Source organism: Nestor notabilis, unplaced genomic scaffold, assembly GCF_000696875.1.
Source record: "Nestor notabilis isolate BGI_N333 unplaced genomic scaffold, ASM69687v1 scaffold8062, whole genome shotgun sequence".
Lineage (NCBI taxonomy): Eukaryota > Metazoa > Chordata > Aves > Psittaciformes > Psittacidae > Nestor > Nestor notabilis.
In genome coordinates, this window is record NW_009918768.1 from 186,218 (window position 1) to 207,764 (window position 21,547).

Below are 21,547 nucleotides of genomic sequence, written 5' to 3' on the forward strand. Positions count from 1 at the left end.
CCCTACAGTGTGTGGGTTGAATCACTGAAAACTAGCTTGACAGCAGGCAACACTGCCACTGGCCTTTACTGGTACCGTCTGGCTTCTCTGACCACCCGAGCCTCCGGATCTGCGGAGAGTGAGAAATGCCAGGTTGTACGTGCCTTCTTTCAGTCTCTTTCCTTCCTTCTTTCCAGGTTCCCAACCCAAGCTGCAAACAACTCCGAGACATCCTTTCACTTAGAAATATCAAAAATGAGTGAACTGGCAAGAAGAGGAAGCTCATGTGAGAAAGAAAGGGAGGGAAGGAGAGAGAAAGGGAGAAAGGGGAGAGAGAGAAAGAGTGAGGCAGCTAGAAGGAGTTGCCTTTCCACTTGTGTAAGACTGCGGTCACTACACCACTGTGTTTCGGTGTCTGTAGGGCGGTGGGGGCAGCACAGTGCCAGGCTTCAGGGAGAACTCGGAGAGGTATTCAGGATTCTCTGCCACAATGGGCCGGATCCGGCCATTCTGTTTGTAAAAGTACTTTGTGCTGTACTCTTGCAGGTAGTCTGGGTGCTGGAGGGTGCTTCGTGGGGGCAGGCTGTGGTTCCAGTAGTCTGGGTTGTCAAAGGCCTTCTTGGCTTTCTCCGGCAAATTGTTCTTCAGGTACTCGGCTTTTTCCAAGGTGTTGGCAAAAGTGTTGAGGTACAATGGCTCGTTCACGTACTCATCCTCTGCCTTGGGCTGCCCGTTCGGAGCGTTGTGATATTCCGGGTTGTCCACAGCTTGGAGATCTCCGTTCTTTCGCCGGGAAACAAATGGGTTCTCTTCCACTGGGTTTAGGTATTCTAAGGAAAGAGAAAAAAAAAAACATCAGCAAAAAGAGGGAATATTCCATCCACAGAGCAAGTATCACGTGTATGTTACTATCAGGCTGTGCTTGGACTTGTGCATCCTCCACCCAGCAATTCCTAGAGCTCCATGTGCCAACTATGTTGAACACACACTTGCTAAAAGTGAAGACTTTGCAACCTAAAGAGACCATATGGGCTAAAATGAAAACTCTCAATGACAAACTGACTCATTAAACATACTGGCAAACTAAACTACACATCTCGCTGAGCCACAGCACACGTGTGCCTTGCTTGATCCTAGACTTCTCAGTGTATGATCTACAGAGCCAAACATGATGAGCAACTTCTGCCTCTGCTGCCGCCCCTCTCTGCAACCTTGGACATACCAGTCAAACCCTCTGCTCTGCTGTCTTTCCATCCAGAAAGCTCTATAGAAATCTTAGTTAAGCCTCTCTGCACAAAAACCATCCCCAAGGGCTAACTTCTAAGACAGCTTCATTTCTAACAGAACAATTTACCTTATTAAAAACCTTCCATCCCTGAAGAACAAAGGGCCTCAAAGCATTATGAACAAAATTATTCAAATGAGCCCTGGAAGGGGTACAAGAGAGCCTTACATCAGCTTGAAACCAGGACTTGCAGCAGGTTACAGTTACTTCAAATCCCTTTCTGTGAATTAACACCACAAAATAATGTGTAACTGAACTGCAGAAGGTTTTTAAGGCATATGGACCTTACATGAAAAAGCTGGACAGGAGGTGGGGATGCAAGAGTAATGTGAAGAGACTGGCTGTGCTAGGTTAAAAATGCACACATAGTAAGGTCTCTGCCATGGTCACCACAGGCAGCTGAGCCATGAAGCAATGGATTCGTTGTGTGTCATGTCCTGCTTTGCACTGTGTGTAATGAGGTCTGGCTGCAGAACAGAAAGACAATCAGCTGGGCAGGAGGGAGGCCACTGACACAGCAAGTGGGCTGCAAAGGGAATGGCTTGGAGGTGAGCTGGGGACAGGAGTGGTGGAGTGGGACCCCTGCGGCAAGATACATCAAAAGCATCCAGTTGATTGAAGGCCGGAAATCATCAGATCAAACTCACTTCCAGTATTAACTCTGCCTTTCATCTCAGAGCCCAGAGGTTCCTCGCAAAACAGGGTCCCCAAGCCACTGCCATTAGTAAGCGATGATCTCTCAGCCTGCCTGCGCCACACAGGGATGCCAGCAGAAGGTCTCCATTTCCAGTGGCATGGCTCTGGTCATGGGCTCTGGAGACACCTCCACACAGAGTTCTGCCTGCCTGTGGTAAGAGGGTGGCTATGGTCCTCAGCTCTGTTTGTGTCCAGGATGGGGCCAATACTACTGAATACAAAAGTTTAAGGCTTATTGAGTATCTCTGAACACAGCTAAAACTTGGTGGACAGGCACATGCACCTGTACCAAGAGCACAGGTACAGCAATGACAGCCAAGCAGTGCTGACAGAGCACACAGCATTGTGGCCACACCATGACATCCCTGGGTCTGTGGCCAGTGAGACAGGGAGGAAGTGCTTTCTCCTTTTCCACTACCACATCTCGAGGGCTCAGGCAGCACCTCTGAAGTGTTAAGTTCCTGCAGAACTCTGAGGATCCCCAGGGTGAACCTGTATGTGAACACGTGTGGGCTCACACTGAAGCAAATCACAGCATCAAATCTCCTATTGCAAGGGTGACTGCTGAAGTGTAGGACCATGAATGCACTCCCACTATTGCTACTGCTGTGGGTCAAGCCCCAGGGCTCCCTCCATTTCTACCATGTAACACAAAGGGTAAGTGGCTCCCAAATTCTTAGCAAACACAGTACTTACTTGGCATTTACATTTGCATTAATTAATTTCTTTACAGCTAATGCAAAGGTTTGAAAGCAAATTACTAGTGACACATGCCTTTACATCTAAATGATGCTGTCACTATTTAAAAAGGAAGAAACAAATGATGGCAAACTGGGAAGTGTAGCACTGTGAGCTGGCACAGATCTAAACAAACTTCACCTTACAGGGATGGTCTCTCTGAAGCACATCTTGTTCTTTCAATCCTAAACTTCTCTAGGGTATAAAATGCCAACTGTATCAGTTCTGTGGTGGTACGTTCAACATGACATTTACCAAGCACAACGCCAGGAAGATAAAGACGATCAATAAACAAAGCAAAGTGGTGACTACAGCTGGCCAAAAATAGATCTTTCTCTTCAAAATAACTAAATATTTGGGCTTGGGTAAGAAGGGGTTGTTTGGTGGGTTTTTTTTCATTCCTTTCTCTTGTTATTTCCCAGAATGAAAAGTCGAAGGGGAAATTACAAAACTTGGCACTTTGAGCTTTTGAAAGTAGAAAACAAAGCAAAGGAAAACAAGTCCCCATGCAAAGACAGATTCACCTAGTTAGAATGTTCCAACCTTGCTGATTACTCAATAAAGCCATTTTTGGTAAACATCTGCTGCTGTAGAAAAAGAGAGGATGCAGTAAGTTGAAACCAGGAGCATTTTTTTACCTGTTTTAGGTTTGTCTCGCATCGGCGTCATGTACCCATCTTCATCCAGCTCTCCCCGGACAACCCGCTCGGGTATGAAGACGGTGGGATCAGCGCTGTACCGCTGGGTGCTGCTGTCCTCTTTTGCCAGGGTTGCCACTTGTTTCCGTAGCGTGCCATTACAGCAAGTATCTTCAAAGATCTCTGCTGTAGCCCCTTGAGCAACTGGGGCTTCTGGTATTATGCAGCCCGGAGCTCTGTAGGGCATCGGCACCTCTGCAGCATAGCCACCATCTCGATACACAAACTGGTTCTGTTGGAAAAGAAAAGGCAGCATGAGAAAGGAGGCTCTGAAGGGAGAGAATCAGCAGCAAGTCATCTCTGTGGCTCCTGTGCCTTTCCTGCCACACTTGCTCAATGATACATTTCACCAGGCCGGTGAAGCCTCGCCCATCCTGCAGACTACTGCACGTCCAGCACTGCGGGATCAGCAGCAGCACAGGCGCTGTTGTACACCGGCAAACCAACTGGCTGCTCAGGGCTGGAAATAGGGCTGGAAAACTTGCCTCCTACCTAGATATGTGGAGGTTGGATCTACACAGCTGAAAGAGACAAACATGCTATCTCCTCTTCTACCATTGTGTCAGTCTCCCCTGATTTCTGAACAAACCCCTTAAACCTCATGTTAGGGAAACCTCCTTCTGCAAAGTAGACTGGGGATAGAGGTTCATCATCTCTGAACTCTGTCTATTTCAGGGGGGCCTACTTTTAGGGTATCCTGAAGCAACAATCACACGGTCACCCAAACACTACGTAACTCCATCAGGTAGTGTTTGAGGCTGGTGAACTGTGAGGCTGTGTGTGTTTGGTACGTCAACTCGGTGGTTTGACTCAACCTACCATTTTGCTTGTCAGCAAGGAAATTTTGACATCATGACCTATAAATAGGAAGGAAAAATGTAGAGATTCATCCAAGCCTGTTACCTAAATGCTTTTGCAAGAAAAGTTGGAAGCTGGCAGAATTTTGGGTGTGGGTCCATAGAGCTTGCACATGACTCCAGGCTGAGTGTAGAGATCTTGACTGACTGCTTATACACACACTTCATTCACTATTGGCTCTTGAGCCACTTACATAGGAAAAAAAGGGTTTGAAACAGGTTAATACATAGTGAAGGAAGGAGAAAACCTAAAGGATGAAGGCTGAATGTGAAATACTTACTCCTGACATAGGGGTGTAGGCAGGAGGAGGGCTGTGTCCAATTTCACTCTAATAGGAAAGAAAAATGGAATGATGGATACGTAATAAGAGGTCACATGAATGAATCAAGTCACATGAATGAATCAAGTCACATGAGCTGTATGAGCTAATGGAGAGAAACATGCACATCAGTTAGATTTCCTCACTGAACCCAAAATTCAACGAATTCGATCAGGGCAAATGTCTCACCAACATCAACAAGCTGTGTGCCCCACCAGTCTTAGGGAGGGCTACTGACTTCCTTTTGCTGAGTAAGGGCAACTGCCATTTTACTACCTGCTGACAGCTGTGTATCTGGCAACTGTCTCATGCCCAGTTTTTGTAATTTAAACACAGATTGTACAGAAAGAATAACAGACAGTGCACTCAGCTTCAGAGGAAATACAAGGCAGAACTGCAGAGAACATCTAGCTCCAAACCATAGCTTCCTTTCCCTAGGACAAAGCAGGAGAGGAACAACCAGGAGGGCAGGAGGGTGCAGGACTGTCATCACACTGCCACGGCTAGCTCACATATCACAGGAAGAACAGCCCCTAAGCTTTGGTAAACCCAGATAACACAGCAGCTCCTGGATTTCAAGACTGCAACATGCCATGGTCCTGCTTTCAGCATGTACCACCCTTCTAATGTCATCTCTGTATCACAGGCAAAGTCTGGAGTATCCATGCAGAGATCTTAATTTTGATATTGGTTTCTGGAACCATCTTACACAGCCCTGCAGACCCTGAACTGCTGTAACATCACTGGCACAGCGGCTGCATTTATACCTGTTACTGCTACTCAAACCAGCATATTTTTCATTGAGGAAATGCTGATTTTTGGAGGAAAATAAAAATAAAACAAAGAACCCTTAATTTTTCACGTGTTTTTCTACTGCCAAAATGGTACTTTTGAGACTACAAGATCACTTCCTCATAATTACTGTATTTCTCATTTTCATTTCAAAAACTTTATTGTATTTCCATTATCTCTTAGTTGGGAAAGAGAAGAAAGTCAGGATTTGAAAAAAAAAAAAGGTGTAAACTTGAGAGGAATTAGAAGGAAAACCACACTGCTTAGGGAAGTCCAACCATCCTAAGAATAAGCTATTTGAGAAGAGAACTCATTTATCAAAAACATATCTACACCAAGAAGCACACCAAAGTTAAAAGAAAAGACAACATGCATCCTCACGTAGTGAGGATTGGATGTTCTACAGTCAATCCTTCCTTATAAACCTCTTGCCAAAACATCAGGATGGAAATGATGGTCACTGCCAAATATCTTACTTTATAAAGGAATGGTTTGTGTTTAAGCAAAATACCTGCACCAGGAAAAACCTTAAGAGCAAACATAAACCTTTTCAAAATGCATACTGTCTGAAGACCCTTTTCTGGTGATCAAAAATGTGCCCATCTCCTATTTGAAACAGCCCTGCAGCCAGTTTGTTGCTCAGTCTAGCACCTTGTGTTTGAGATGCAAACATGGTGATGAGCCATAGCTAGAAATACACTCTTCTCCAACCCTACAAAAATTAATCCGTATTTAGCCAAGTTACGACTCTGAAAAAGGCTCCAGGATGCAAATCACAAAAGCCCAGGAAAACCTTTGCAGGCTGAATTGTCTATCTGTACCATCCGTTAGCAAGGCTTGAGCAGGCCTCTAGCTGTTTTTCCTCAGGAAAACTAGGAGCTGGAAGGAAGCATAGGAGAGGATCTATCCCGTGGTCTCCATGACCACCCTGTCAGTGCCAATGACAGTGCCTGGGGGAGGAGAAGCAGGAGGAAACAGCTGTCGGAGCAGATGCAGAGTTGTTGAGAGGCTTGCAAGGGAAGTGATGGCGGAAGAACTGACAGCAGGGATGGTCAGGAGAAAAGGAATGGTGGCTTGCAAAGGAACAGAGGGCAACGGCAAGTGAGAGACACTGTGAAGTGCAGGTGGGGAGAAGGGGTTGGCATGTGGCAGGAGGCTGAGTAGGAAGGGAGAGATGGTAGCAAGACCTGAACGTGACAGGGAGAAACGGGAGGCACAAGGACAAAAGGTAGTCTGAAGGCATTGTAGCACCAGCTTCTCTAGAGGCTGGAGCTGAACTTGAATCTCCTTTGCTATCCGAAAATTACTTTTGAACCAAATGACCACATGCGGGCCTGGTTCAGCTGGTGCAGAGGGAGCTGAGCAGCCCCTGGTCCTCTCCCAGCACAAGTAGCAGAGCTCTGCTTCGTGCAGGCAGTGGGAGCCCCGAGGGCTCTGTGCACAGGTAACAGTGCTGAGGGAAGAGTGGCAGAGACACATGGTTTAGTGCGAGGTGCCCCTGCTCATGGCAGATGATCTTAAGGCCCTTTCCAACCCAAACCATTCTATGATTCTACACCACTGAAATCTGGGCTAATGGTGACCAGTTTCACTAAGCTTTTGCCAGAGCACTCATTATGTTTGAAAAGCAATGCCTAAACTTAAGCCTTCAGCCTGGGAGCAGCTTTGGCCTCTATGACCTAGCTGTGGCTGCCGACAGCCGAAGCAAGGATGATGCCCGCTGCAAAGAAGTGCCGTCTGAGGCAGTACAGAAAGAGCTGACAGAGGGCTGGGCTGGATCAGCCTGGAAACCTCAGTGCTGCCCCATGTGCATGGCCTCTTTCTCTTATTCAAAACAAATGTACTTGTATCCAGAAGAACAGCCAAGAAAATTTCACAAGGAGGGAAGGAAGAACCAAAGTGAGCAGTTGCCTGCCTGAGATGATCCATTTGAGAGCAAAGACTGCAACAGCAGAGGGAACAGAAGACATTTTACCAGAGATAAGATTTTTAAAGGGCACAGACAGCAGCACACATCTGGATACAACCTGTGCAGCAAGCTCGTAACTTAGCAGCCTTCTGAAAAAGGCTTGGCTGGGACAATTGGAAGGTCTCTTTAAAAAGGAAACACTGTGGAAACCGGAGATGCTCCATAATGTAAAATCCCCTCTGAACCCCTCACCTTTCTTTTGTACCATAGATTTACAGTCCACTTGTAATGCCACATTGACAGGTTACAACCCAGCATGTGTCAGACAAATGGATAAAAACCATCCCCTGAGCCTGCCAGATGCTACTTTGAAGACTTATTGATGGCTATAGGATGTTGCACTACCAGAGACTTAATCTGCCTTCTCCTCACCCCCCGATCCTGTATTTACTTGAATTCTGGCAAGCTTTCTCTCTACTCCAAGAAGATGGAGAAGGAAAGACCGAAGACAGGTAAGTAGTAAACTATGATCCAACGAGGGTGGTGAAGATTTAGGCAAACTGATGATTACTGGTAGGATCCAGAGAAGAAATACTAAGTGGTGACTGGAGAGAGTCAACTCTTCTAACAGCAAGGAAACTAAAGCTCTGCTGTGAATCCTCTGTCTCCTTTGTAAAGCTCCCGAGCTTCCTTCCCTCCACCTGCAGCCTGTGAAACTCTGAAGAGGGAATTTGCTGCTTTTGGTTTCCAAGGTTGCTACAGCCCTCCAGACTGCAGGAAAGGAGAAAGAGCTGAAGCAATACTGTGTTAGTATTATTATGCAGGGGACCAGAGTTTGCTGCTGTCTGCTTTTCACAGAAGCTAAACCAGTGACTGTAACCACTCCTTTTCTATTCAGTACTACACCGTGCTATATTACACCTTTAATTTACATCTTTCTATTTTCACAGAGGCACTCCCATGAATTTCAATCTGTGGTTCATTGATTCTGGATGCACAGGAGGGCAGCTGTCTTCAACTACTTTTAGTTCACAGCCCACAGTGATCTGTTAAAGGTAACTTACAAAAGCAAGCCTTTTGTCAACAGGCTTGACTTCAGTAAACAGGCCTATGCTTCTCTGCCAGTAAATGTTTGGATGATTAGCAACTTTAAAAAATACTCTTCTAGGATAGCCACATTATCCATAGGCATGTTTTGCTCCATCCTCATCACTAAAGGCTAAACCCACCCTCCTATCTTTAGCTCTTCTTGGCTGTGACTCTAACATTTAAATACATACTGTGCAATTGTAACAACAAAATAACAGACCCTCTCAGAATAGCCCTGTCCCAAGACGTCAGGAGAGAATTGGCCAAGCATTAATGCATTTATTGCTATTTTTGCTGACAAGACCCCTCCCAGTCAGTGACCTGCCAAATAAGATTACAATAATAGTATTTTCTACATGCCTCCTCTTTTGCTCTGTACCAAACATAGCTGCCTTGCAACACCCTTAACACAGAACCCTACATCTTGGCTCCTCTCCAAACCACTGGTGTCTGCACATTTTCCTAATTCATTACTGTTTTCCCCGTCAGTTAATACCCTGTGGCCACTGCTCCAAAAAAAGGAGGCAAGAAAATAGCTGTGGTGCCAATTAGTGGGGATGAAAATGTAATATAATTGTTTAAATGTCTTTAAATTGCCTGCTAATTGCAATGTGATGCCATCATTTTGTAGGCTTCCAAGATAACTACCCCCAGCCAACTCACTGGTCAGGACATGTATCTCACTGAGCAGAAAATACATTTGGAGTAAAACTTAAATAGAATCATAGAATGGTTTGGGTTGGAAGGGACCATAAAGATCATTTAATTCCAACTCCTCAAAACTGGCCTTGAACACTGCCAGGGATGGGGCAGCCACAGCTTCTCTGGGCACCCTGTGCCAGCGCCTCAGCACCCTCACAGGGAAGAACTTCTTCCTTTTATCTAATCTAGTCTCAATCTCCCCTCTCGCACCTTAAAACCATTCCCCTTTGTCCTGTCACCTCCTTCAGGTACTGAAAGGCTTCTCCAGGCTGACCCAGCCCAGCTCTCTCAGCCTGGCTCCAGAGCAGAGCTGCTCCAGCCGTTGCAGCAGCTCCGTGGCCTCCTCTGGCCTCACTCCAGAGAGTGCTGTTGCCCAAAGCTGGATCAGGGCTGCAGGGGGGTCTCCCCATAGTTGCTGTTCACACTGCTGGCGTTCCTGCCTGACTTCCTCTTTGTTGGGATGCATCACTCCTGAGCTTGGAGGAGGTGATCCTTGGTTATTAACCAGCTTTCTTGGGCTCCTCTTCCCTCCAGGGCTTTATCCTATGGTAATGTACCAATCAGATCCCTTAAGGGGCCTAACTCTGCTCTCCTGATGCCCAGGGTAGAGAGCTTCCTGTGCACCCTCCTTGCCACCCCTAAGGATCTCAAACTCCACCATTTCATGGTCACTGCAGCCAAGGCAGCCCTTGAGATTCACATTCCCCACCAGCCCCTCCCTGTTGGTGAGAACAGTGCCCAGCACAGCTCCCACTCCTTGTTGGTTCCTCTCCCACTTGGAGAAGGAAGTTATCATCATTGCATTCCAGGAATCTCCTGGATTGCTTGTGCAAAACAAGCAAATGTCCCCTGAAGCCTTTTTAGAGGCCCTTTGGTATAAAATACCAGTGACATATCAGTTATTGTAACTGCTAACATTTGTGTAAAATGAGCCTTGATAAAAGAGAGGTAAATAACACTTTTGTGAATATTGGCTTGTGTTATTGCTTTCTATTCATTAATTTCATTTTCCAATTCCTTGCTTCTAAAATCTCCCAAAGGTAAATATCTCCTCCTTTATAGCAGGGACATAATATTTTCTGGCTGCATGTTAAACTGTAATGAAATCACAGCCTTGTTGGGTCCTGCTGCTTGTATTCCTGTAATTGTGTGAATATGCCTCTGCCTTGTCTCCTTTCATTTCAGTCTAGTGTCATGCCTGGAGTATGGCACCCAGAGCTCTGTTCCTCCCCCTGCCTGTGCTACAGCTGATCCCACACCAGCCCTATGGTGACCACAACTGGCTTCAGAGCTGCACCCACAGCAGATGTGAGGTGGAAGAAATGCTGAAGGTACTCAGTGATGTGATGCTGCTGTTGGGTTATGGGTGGTACAGGACTAGCACCAAATAGAAAAATCAATGATCTGATACCCCCATGCTCTGCTTGCCAGCACAGCCTCCCAACAGCACCCTTGCTGTTGCAGAGCAACTTTTCCTTGCCACCCAGCAAGATGTGCACACACATTTGATAGTGCTGCATAATTAGTAGTGTTTCTTGCTCTTAAGCAGCCTGCTAAGTGCATGGGACTGAAAGATTTTTCCTTACTAAAGGCAAGGTTCTGTCAATATCAATGTACACACACGTCTGAACCCACTCTGACTCTGCTCCTATCCACACAAAAAACAAATTCCTTTTCATTCTCTTTCTGTTCTCATATGCAAAAAGCATCAAACCAGGTGTAAAACAGGAGTAAATATCACTCCCACCTTCTCAATGGGATGCTCCTCACAGGACCTGTTCAGGGACAGAGAATCAGAGTCCATTCTTCAGGCAACTCAATGATTCTCTATCCTGATCAAGCTCTGTAACACTTCTTTTTGCCAGTTCAGCCCTGGCCTGTGTGCCCCCAGATGTTACTCACTGGAAAGTCACTCTTCCCCTAGAAACTATTTACCCAATTAAGTCAGTATCTAGGCTGATACCACACTGCAGCTTCCTTGATTCTAGGCCAAGCAGATCTTGCTACACGCACCAAGATTTCAGCAGTTCTCTTGGAAGAAGGACAGCTGATTTACGCAAGTGGATCCCAACAGTATGTTTGGGATGCTCTGGTGAGACTGCAGGTGGAGCACACAACACAGAGCTGTCCCACCAGCCCCAAGCAAACTCCAGCTATGTTTCAAGGGAGCAGCCTGGTATTTACAACTGATCTGAACTGAAATTCAAATAGGAAGGACCACCCCAGGAGAGCAGCCACCTCTGCTCTGGAGCAGACTTGCTTCCCTCTGACCACAGAACTAACAGCTTACTCTGCCCTGCTTCAGAGAGCCCACAGCAAACATGTCTGAGGCAAAAATCAAAGGAAAGAAAAAACGTGTACCATGAGATCACTGTGTAAGGTTAAATAGAAATGAAATGCTGTTGGTATAGTAATAGCTAGAAGGCTTTGCAGACCTTTGGAGATTTCTGGTCCTAGCCCTTGCTCAGAGCAGGGCCATATAGAAAATGAAAGGAATAGATGTCCCCCTGGGCCATTAGAGTTGAAGCATATCTGTTCCTACAGCACACAGCACCTGACACAGGTCTAGCATTCCTTGTGCTCTCTCTTCTGTTCTACCTGTGCTCCTGGTCTTCTGACCTACTTAAGGAAACCCCATTCCCCACTGGGCACTTTCCCCTAGGACTATGAAGAAAAGTTCCAATTAGCATCACTGACACTAGATGCAGGTCATTGCTGGCACCCTGCATCATTTCTTCAGTGCACAGGAAACCCATGACAGCATACTGGAGATGTTCATCCTCTGAAATGTGTGTGTGTGTGTCTCTTACATCACCTATTTCAGTCACACAAACAGCACAGTGGCCCACCTGAGTTAATGGAGCAGGACATACATTTTTCCAGTGACAGGAAAGGGGAGCCTGTTATTCTACAACAAAAAATAAAGGTAGGAATAATATACACAGTTTGTGGACAGTAGCTGTGCAACAATTTACAATGCCCTTAGTTCAGTGGTCATAAAGTTCCATCAGGGATCAATGAATCTTTATTGGAAATTAGGAAGCCCCAGTCCCTTTCCCAGCATTATCTCATACTGGAACTTGAATGTTGATACACAAGTGCAGAAGAGAATGTAAGCATCATCATGTTTAGCTAAAGTGTTTGCTCCAGTCTCTGATGACTACTCCATCCACAATCAAGACACAAAACATCCAGTTTAATCAGTGAAAAGAAAAAAAGATAAATAAAGGAGTAAGTCCTTCCTGCATGTGAGTTTTTTTCTGGTCACTATTTGTCAGACAACAGGCAAGATCTGCAGGTGGCCTGAGCTCTAACTCAGTTCACATAGGCTGCCTCTATCATCTAGATATGCTGGGTCACATCCTGGCAGTATGGTGGGGTTAAGACATCCCTGAACTTGTTCAAAATCCATACGGATGTTTCACTGGTGACCTGGGTTCAGTACTGACGTACTTCACAGCTTCAGATGAGTCATTTAAACCTCCTCTTGCACAGTTGTCTCTCCTAACTGCTGTCTGTCTTCTGACTTGTAAACTGTTTCAGAGCAGCCCATATGCAGTGGGATACCCAAATCTGAATACAGCCTTCTAGGAGAATTCTGGACTGTGAACAGCAAAATGGCATATACTGCAAACAAAACATGCCTAACAATCTTGGCACAGTGGTATAGGAAATGACATACAAGACAGATTTTCAGTCTAACACTTCATCAAGTAAAGAAGTCAAAGATTACAAGACGACCAATGAAAATAACCTGTTAAGAGATTCACAGTGTGGCCACAAAACTCAGTATACAGGCACACTGACAGGGAAGCATAAGTGAAATGCTTTTCTACAGACTCATCCCCTACACCTGGGCTGGGAATGAAAACATTCTCCTGCTGTAAAGCATCGAAAACTCTCGCTGGAAACTTCCCTGTCCTTCAGACCTCAAAAACCTTCTCCCTTCCAACCTTCTGCAGCCAGCAAACAGACCTCAGCTGGCGCAATTTGTCCGAGGCATGACACAAGAATGAATATGCAAGAATTCCTTTTCCCTGTTATTTTGTATTAATGCACTGTGAGTGTCACACACACAGGAAAGCAGGAAGAAAGACAGCTTGCATGTGTCTCTCTTTCCCTTTCAATCTCTCTTACTCCCATATCCTTCCTGTCACCCACGACTAGCTTTCTGTCACTCCTTTTTTAATACACTCTCCAAAGACATTTTACAGTAAACGGCACCTTCTAACACTGGGCCAATTTCCCACAGTTTGGAAGAGACAAATACCGTTTCCCAGCTACTGTAACAATTCCCCATGGGAGAAAAGGGTCAAAGTGCCGCTCCTGTTCATATGTTGTAGCATCTGTCCAGAATACAGAGGCAGCAGCAGCTCCTTTTCTATACAAACCTCAAGCTTCCAATCCCAAAACAAGGCAAAGGATGGGGAATGGGACCAAAGCCACAACATGGCCATGATTTGTGATGGAGACATGGCAGACAGAAAAAAAAAGGCACAAAAGAAAGTTGATGAGCAATACTGGGAGCAGCAGCCCCCTCCTATGCCACACGCTGCATTGCCATCTTCCCCAGTCTGTTTTATACAGTAATCAAAGGATATTCTGAGCCTCTCAAAATGCCATCAACCCTCATTGAGAATGAAATAGAGCACATCTCCACTGAAGCCTTTACAGCAGTAATCATTACAGCATGCTGGCCTGAACAGGGAGCTCTTACAGACAAAGAGGGGTTTTAAAAATAAAATAAAAAAGCCTTCCTAAAATCTGAATAGAAACTTGATGATAATCTCCCAATTTTATTATGCAAGGGGGAAAAGAAACCCATAATTGTGCACTTTTGGTCTCTTATAGCAAAGAATAGGCTTCTTGATGAAATGCTGAGTTGATTTAGAGCAGGGCTGAGGTTCTGGTGGCAATAATACACTAAAAGAAATAACCATCCAGCTGATTTGGATAAAATAATCATTTTTTAACATTCTAAATCTAAACTCATCTGTGCATCCTCCCACTTCTCCCCACCGCATCTTTTGGAGAGTCTTTTTATAGCTTTGAGAATTTTTCCCCATCCCCTACTGCAGCATTTATCAAGACAGACAGACTCTTTGCTCTGGCTAACAAAGGGCATTTTAGGCTGTGCTGGCATTTATCCCCATTGCATGTATGTTTAGGAAGTACAGCATTTGGCACAGGATGCTCCAGAGTCCCCCCTGCTACCTTACTGTCTAAGCATCCTCACCACAGACCCACGTGTAGATGGCACTCTCCGACTCACAAGCCCCAACCACTGTGGGCAGGCAGGTGTTCAAATGACAACTCCTTGGTGCATTTCCAAATCACAGCCTCTTGTATTTTCAGGTGCTTTTATTATTTTAAGAAAATTCACAAATAGGATTGCTCAGAAACGGGTGTTTTTCACTAACAATTTCTGCTTGCAATCAAGTGACTGAAGGAAATTTTTCTCCCAGCTCTCATAATTATTTCCTGACTCTTAGTCCACTTTTCCATCTCCTAATTATGTAGAGTTGTTTAGCTTGCTGTTTTCCAAGAATGCCTCATCAGTGCAGTGTAGAAATATTTATTACTTGCTCTCTTTATATCTATTGACTTTTTTTCCTTTCAGGAGAGAAAAGAAAATGGATCAGCTGTGAGCTCTCTTGACTGTTACACAGCCAGCAGCTATTCATGGATTAAGCAGATGCTGCCTGATTTTAAACCAGTTTATATTAAAGCTCAATAAATTTACATGTCACGCATCAAAGTTTGAAGCAATATACAGCTACAGTCTCTTCCACTGATTCCACTGAGTGTTAACTCACAGTAGGTCTCACCAGGAAGTGCTGTGAGGTAGTGATTTGTTATTGAATATATATTAAATTTGTAGAAACAAAAATGCTATCCAACACTTTTCGGGAAGTCTGACTAAATCAATACGCTTGAATTCAGGAGCCTAAATGTGGCAGAAAACAGATAACGCATTAAAAAAATTCCTCTTTTAAGGCACTTGACCTGCAAAACCATGAGGCAATTTGAGAAGTTGGTCCTGATAATCTATTCAGGCTGAGAAGGGCTTACTCCTTGGGAAATACCACTGATTTCAGCTGGCCTGGTTGCAAAGCAAGAAACTAATTGCCATAAAGCGCTTTCAAAGAATTCTCTGTGAAGAGCCAGGCATCATCTATTCTGTTTGAGTCCTTCATATGAATTCTCTTCCCTTCTCCTCTGGCAAACTTGGCACATTTCAAAGAAGGTATTTAAATACTCATATTCTAAATCTACATATTTTGTGAGAAGCTTTCCTTTTTCATGTAAATTATTAAGACTGAAATAATTTTCCACCTAATGTATTTTACAGTGTGTTTTTGCATGTTTATTCTTACTACTTCATTCACCTTCATTCAGCAATGAAATCGGGCTGACTGGTATCAGTCTGGGTTCACCTCCTACTTTGCATGGCCAAAGATGGCCTTGTGCTATCTACATTTCCAACAAAGACTGGAAATAGACGCAGAAGAATTTCCCAGAAGAGAAAAGCTGCAGTAGGTAAAATACTTGTGATGGTTGACTAGACACCACCAAAACACTAACAGCTATTGAGAAGTGCTTAATGTAAAAGGCAGAGCAGAACAGACAGGAGTCTCCTACCACCAGGATGTCATTAAAACTTAGGGAAGCAGAAAATGGGAATTTGAAAGAGAGCTTGGTGGGACTTCCAGAACTACCCTAAAGGTTTGATGGCAGCAGCTGCAGTATTCGGTACACCATAGGCTGTACTAGGAAAACACACAAAACTTAGCATTTAATGAAAGACACACAGAATGCATTCATACAAATGTTCCTAACTAATCCAGCAGTTTCTCAAGAAGCAAGAGAGCTCATATAGAGTTGGTGTCAGCGTAATCTTCTGAGATGTGATGAAATGCTTTGATACAATGTTTAGTTAATTAACGAGTTCATCTGTTCTGGTATTGGAGATTTCATCGCAACACTTGCATAAGGAAGTGACAGAGTCGAGTAGAAAGGCAAAAAAATGGCTACTAAGAAATTTTATGATCGCCTTTTAAGGAGAAGGAATTAAAGAAATGGGATAGAAATAAATCAAAAAGTCCACAACCTGACAGACTGCAGTAATAAGCATTAAATTTAAGGCAAGATTTTGTCATATTATTTGGGGAAGATACAGCAGAAGCAGAGGGGTGGCAAGCATCACAAACCAACCAAATAAAAAGGACTTATTGCTGTTGTCCTTTAACACAAACACATGCAAATGGTACTATCCTACTCAGCCCCTTAAATGGAAGAAACTTCTGATAACTGACAGCTCCTTAACCTAGCACACAAAGGGTACAAGGCAGACTGCAACAGGATTCAAACCCTGCTAGAGTCAGTATTAACTGCCCAGTGAGACTTTTCTACGCTGTGATGAATTTTCCATCCCACCTGATACAATCAAGACAGTCTTTCTAAAAGAAAAACTCCACCTCAAACAGAATTTCTGCTCCTGATACAGAAATGAAGAGACAAGAGACTCTGGGCTAAGTTATGCCAGAAGATTAGACAAAATGCTTGCAATGGCCTCATCTAGCCTTGATACCTCTTCACACAAATTATCTATTGACTTTAGGATGGAAGTAGTTTTACTGCCATCAGCCCCACGTAGCCAGGCTTGAGAGCTTGGACAGGAACAGTTAACTGCCTTTTCTTACAGAAAAATAAATGTGGACCAGGAAGGCACCGACTGCTACTAAAGCCTTGGTCATAAGGAGAATCATGGGCAAATCATGACTCCCTCCTGCCGCTTTCTTTTCCAAGAGGAAAGGGTGCTATAATCAACTGCTAGCTCTCCCCACCTGCAATGACAGTGCCTCGCATCACCAGCTCAGCTGTGCTGACAGACTGGGAAGTGCCCCTCCAAAGTGTGACTGCTCTCCAAAATCCCTCCTTCGAGCTGTAACTGAAGGCAGCAGTGCTTACAGTCCCGCACCTTCCAAGTCTGTGGTATTTCACCATGTAAAGTACTTATATTAAACAGCAGACCTTCTACCACTGAAGCACTGCAGGTGCCTGAAAAATTCAGCTCTGTTAGTTAAATCTAATGATAGTCACTTAATCCTAGTAGTGAATCCACTGGTTGAATAGTCCCTATTGTCCATGATAAGGTTCAGATGGAAAGATGCCACACTGATGTGAAACACATCTGAAAATCATTAGCAACCATCTCCTTTGTAATCTCGTGATTTGAAAATGGCTATCTTTCATATTTAGAAACCAGAACAAATTAATCATAAAGCCAGCTTCTTTCCTGGTTTCTCTCTGGAATAATCTTTTTACACACAGACATATACAGGTGCTGAGCCATGAAACACTACCAGACCTAATGCCACACTAGGACTGCTGCAATGGCATACCATATACTACTGAGGGTATTTAAACCAGGCTTTTGGTGTGCCAGAGTCTGCTTTAGCCAAGTAGAAATGTCTTCCTGGACATATGAATTAGACACCTCGGAAAAAAAATAGCGTCATATTTAATTGCAGGGCTGGAATGTGCTTTCATGATTATAGCATATGGAATAAAATTACAGGGACAGTATCAGCAAGTAATAAACAGTATAGACAGTTTTCAGCAGGAAGCAAAAAGCATCATGGGCTACACAGAGTGCTTTCTGTATTAGTACTATCTCTGTGCACACACGACAGTACTCGTTACAAACACCTGAATGAATCATCTAATGGCTGTGCACATAGGACACTCAGGTACTAGCTGGGGTCCTGTGCTCATGGAAACACTGCCGAGGATTCAGCTTATCTCTCAGGAGCACAGAGCTTCTAAAAGTCCATATTTCTATAATATCTCTAGACAATGGAAAATAAAAGCTGGAAAAAGCTGAAGAGCTGAAATTGCAACTGAAGAGTTTCAGATGCAATGAAAGAATTCAATTTAGCTTAGGATGCTAATTTTTATTGAAAAGCTCAATCTACCACAGGCTGGACTTCATAACAGAGGGCACTGTTAGGGGCTAGAGTCTATGCATGCTTTTGCTCCTGGCAGTACAAGTCCCAAAGATGTGCTAGTAGAAGCGAGTGTGGGTAAGATGGAAATGCTGAAGCTGTGTCTGAGACTCACAGCTTCATCACTCTCAATAATCCCTGGAAGAAGAAGGATGTCACACTTGGGGAGCTGGAAACTCCCAAGAAGCCTTCCCCCTTTCCCATCTTCTTTGCATGGGCTGCAAAGTTCTGTGCTATTGCATATGAATTAATAGCAGTTCTGTGCTATTAATTCATATCCAAATAGCTTTTCTTCTTCACATGGGAGTGACAAGGAAGAGTTTTATGCAAACCTCATCCAGTGGTGCCTCTCATAGGCAACAACTGTAAGGATTCAGGACCGAGGTCACCCTAGAGAAACTTCAGAGCTTGCCTTAGAAATTAAAAGCCCTTGCTCTTCCTTAATTCCCTGACTTGAAAGCCCAAGTGTGAGGAGGGCCACGATCTCCCTGCTTTCTTCCTGAGGACTCCTGTCCCCCATAGAGCTGCAAGGCTGGAACGTTGAACTAAAGCTATCAGTACAACACACCCAGAGAAGGAGCACAGTACCCTAACATCACCTAACTGACTCTCACTAAAACTACAATCAGAACAACTAAGATGGGAAACACAGTATCTTTCATCTGATCTCTGAAAACGACATGAAGATCATGTAACTCTTGCCTATCTGTTTTCCTTCACCAAATTGCCTGTCAACGTCCCCATAAAATTTCATTTGCCAGCCACAGTGAACACAAACTACCTAAGCTGTATCAATTCATTTGGCATCTATGACTGCAGCAGCACCATGATGAGTTTGTGTAATATTAATATTCACTACACCAAACAAGCATAAATCACAAACTTTCCAAAGGAAACACACAGAATCAGACAACTGCAGATAGAGAGCTCTGACAGCATTTCAATTCTGTGTGATTCTTGTAGCTGACATCCATCTGTACCGATCTATACACAGCAGATGCACTATTACCTTAAAGGAGCTACTCTGTGTTTTGCTTTAAATCAACATGAATCTTCACTGGAAGAATAGTTAATGTACCAAGAACCTGAGTGCTTCACAAAAACAAGACAAGTATGTAGCTTTCTGCATGGAGAGGAAACAAATGTACTACATCCAGAAAAAAACCCTCTCTGCAAAGGAAACCAAGAGTGCTAAGATGCTATGGGGCTTTTAACTTGACTCCAAGCTCTTCCAGCAACACAGGGCTGTGGCATTTCTGCAATCCAGATGTACTCACCTATGTGGCAGTACTAGCAGTACGTTTAGGAGATGCAGAATTATTAGCAAAGCTGAGACTGGAGCTAATCTGAGATGCTGGAGAAGCATCAACATTCTACTACAAAATAATCCTGTAAAGGACAGGAGTCAGTCTCCAGTGATACCAGCAAGTGCTATTAAAAATCAGCTGGTTGTTCAATGGCAATTCCTTTGTCTATCTCTTCTTTTGGCCTTAAAAATTACCCCTCTATAAAGACGCTCCTACAATGAAGACGTGTGAAAATACCATGCTGGATGCAAGCTTTCTTTCCTCCCAGCTGCCCTCTCTGTGGTTACCTGGGTCAGACAACTTGGCTCAGAATGTGAAAACTTTTGGCAAAGGGTAATTCCAGATTTGTTTAAGTGTTAGATTGCTGTGTGATGCCATAGAAAAATTTCCCAGCAGTAGGACTTACTGAAAGAAGGATTCAGTCTTGCTGCTGTCATTAAATTGAATTGCAAAGCAAAGCTCCCACTGACTTTAGTGGCCCAAGATCACAGTCTCAAACCAAGATAGGAAATTGTGAGCTGCAGAGAGGAAACATCACATCAAGAATGTGATAGAGCCTCTCTGTGTGGCAAAAATAAAGGTACACGGTCTCTTTCTGCAGCTCTGCTGACTTCAGGGGGATCACATACATGCAAGCAGCTGCAACAGTGTGGTTTAAAGTTGGGCAAAGGCTGTGAGAAAGTTTGAGGTTTCAATATTATAATAATAATAGTAACAACAACAACAATGTATTTGTTTTCCATGAATATCCATCCCAGTGAGCACACTGGCTGCCCAAACAGCACATTTTACATAACTCTTTCAGAATATTTACTCTAGGATTTTTGTTGGAATTAATTCCCTCAGCTCTACTGGACTCTTCTGCTTGGGTGGCACTAAAATCTGAGGGCAAAGGAACTGTTGAAAAGGCTAGTACATTTGCCTGCTGATCTCTCTCTTCCGAATGTGCCCCAATGTGTCTAGCAAACATGGGTGTGAGATGAATATAGCAAACCTTATGGGTCTGACTCTGCCCTCTCAACCCTATGTTGGTGTAAATGGTAATATTGCACTAGTGAGGCTCCACTACAGTGATTTACATCAGTGTGACAGCAAGCACCTTTCAAAGGTAACTCCTGTCGTTTCCTTTTTTGCTCAGAAGTTGGCAGCAAAGGAAACAGAACCTCTCCAGAGACAGCTAGGAGTAAATCTGACTTATTTCAGACCAACATCAACACTGGAAATTAACTCCTGTTGTCATAAAGAGGAAGTTTCTTGCTAATTGCTAACCCATGCATTACCCCCTCCTTCACTGCCTTTCAGTGCAGAAGAAATGCTACGTGAATGCAGCTTAGCCAGTGGGACTACAACCCAGCCTCTTCCAAAGACCTTTCTAGTCTCCTTACATTTTGAAATAGTAGCAATTTCCTTATGAACTGTCTGGATATTATTGAAGATCACATTTTGTCTTTCTTATTCCAGAAAAGCACTGATTTACTCAGAGACGCAGAAGAACTTTGTGCAGGTGTGGTCAGATCATGAATACTGACTCAGTTTACACACGCCTAGCTGCTTTGCTTACCTCTTCCCTGCCTCACATGGTGTCATCAGTTCAGACCAAGTTATGAATTTGGAACTACCTCAGCTAAGGAAAAATCTCAAAAAATATGGAATAAACACCAACATTTCAGTGAGACTCCACATCATAGTATTTAAAATGGGACTTTCCACTAAAAGGAGCATGGAGAGAAAACAAAGAAACAAAAAAGTCCCTCATTACTCAATACATCTGATGCTTGTGAGAATGTCCTTACACTTACAATTCATTTAACCAGCTCTTATCTTTGTGAGAAGGGGTGGCACCTAGACTGTTAAAAGGATGGAGCCAAGTGCAGGAACAGGCAGAGGTCAGAGCTATGGAGAAGTTGCTCAGGAGTGACAATGACCTCTGAAAGCCCGAACTCATGTCGCCACCAGAGCTCAAACACCAGGTCTGGGACTGCTCTGGAGCTGCCACTAGTCAGTGGAGAAAGACACCTCCAGAAAGTAACTTCTCCTACTGCAAATGTCCAAGGCAGACAGTTAAAATCACCCACTCTTCTCAGATAACATGAACTGAAGTCTCGATGAAGATCTTAGATTATACCACTATCCTTCTGCAGGTTAGAATTCTGTGAGCTGAATTCCT

General features: G+C 44.1%; 1 protein-coding gene across 1 annotated transcript in view; it reads right to left on the reverse strand.

Annotated features, from left to right (window-relative positions):
• Positions 1-11: 11 nt before the first annotated feature.
• LOC104402109 (receptor tyrosine-protein kinase erbB-4-like) overlaps positions 12-21,547 on the reverse strand; it is a gene marked incomplete at its 5' end in the record, with an annotated part of 118,024 nt that continues 96,488 nt past the window's right edge. The window contains 2 exons of the mRNA XM_010009896.1: positions 12-809; positions 3,337-3,628. Coding sequence (XP_010008198.1) covers positions 373-809; positions 3,337-3,628 — 729 coding nt within the window. The remainder of the gene's footprint in view (positions 810-3,336; positions 3,629-21,547) is intronic.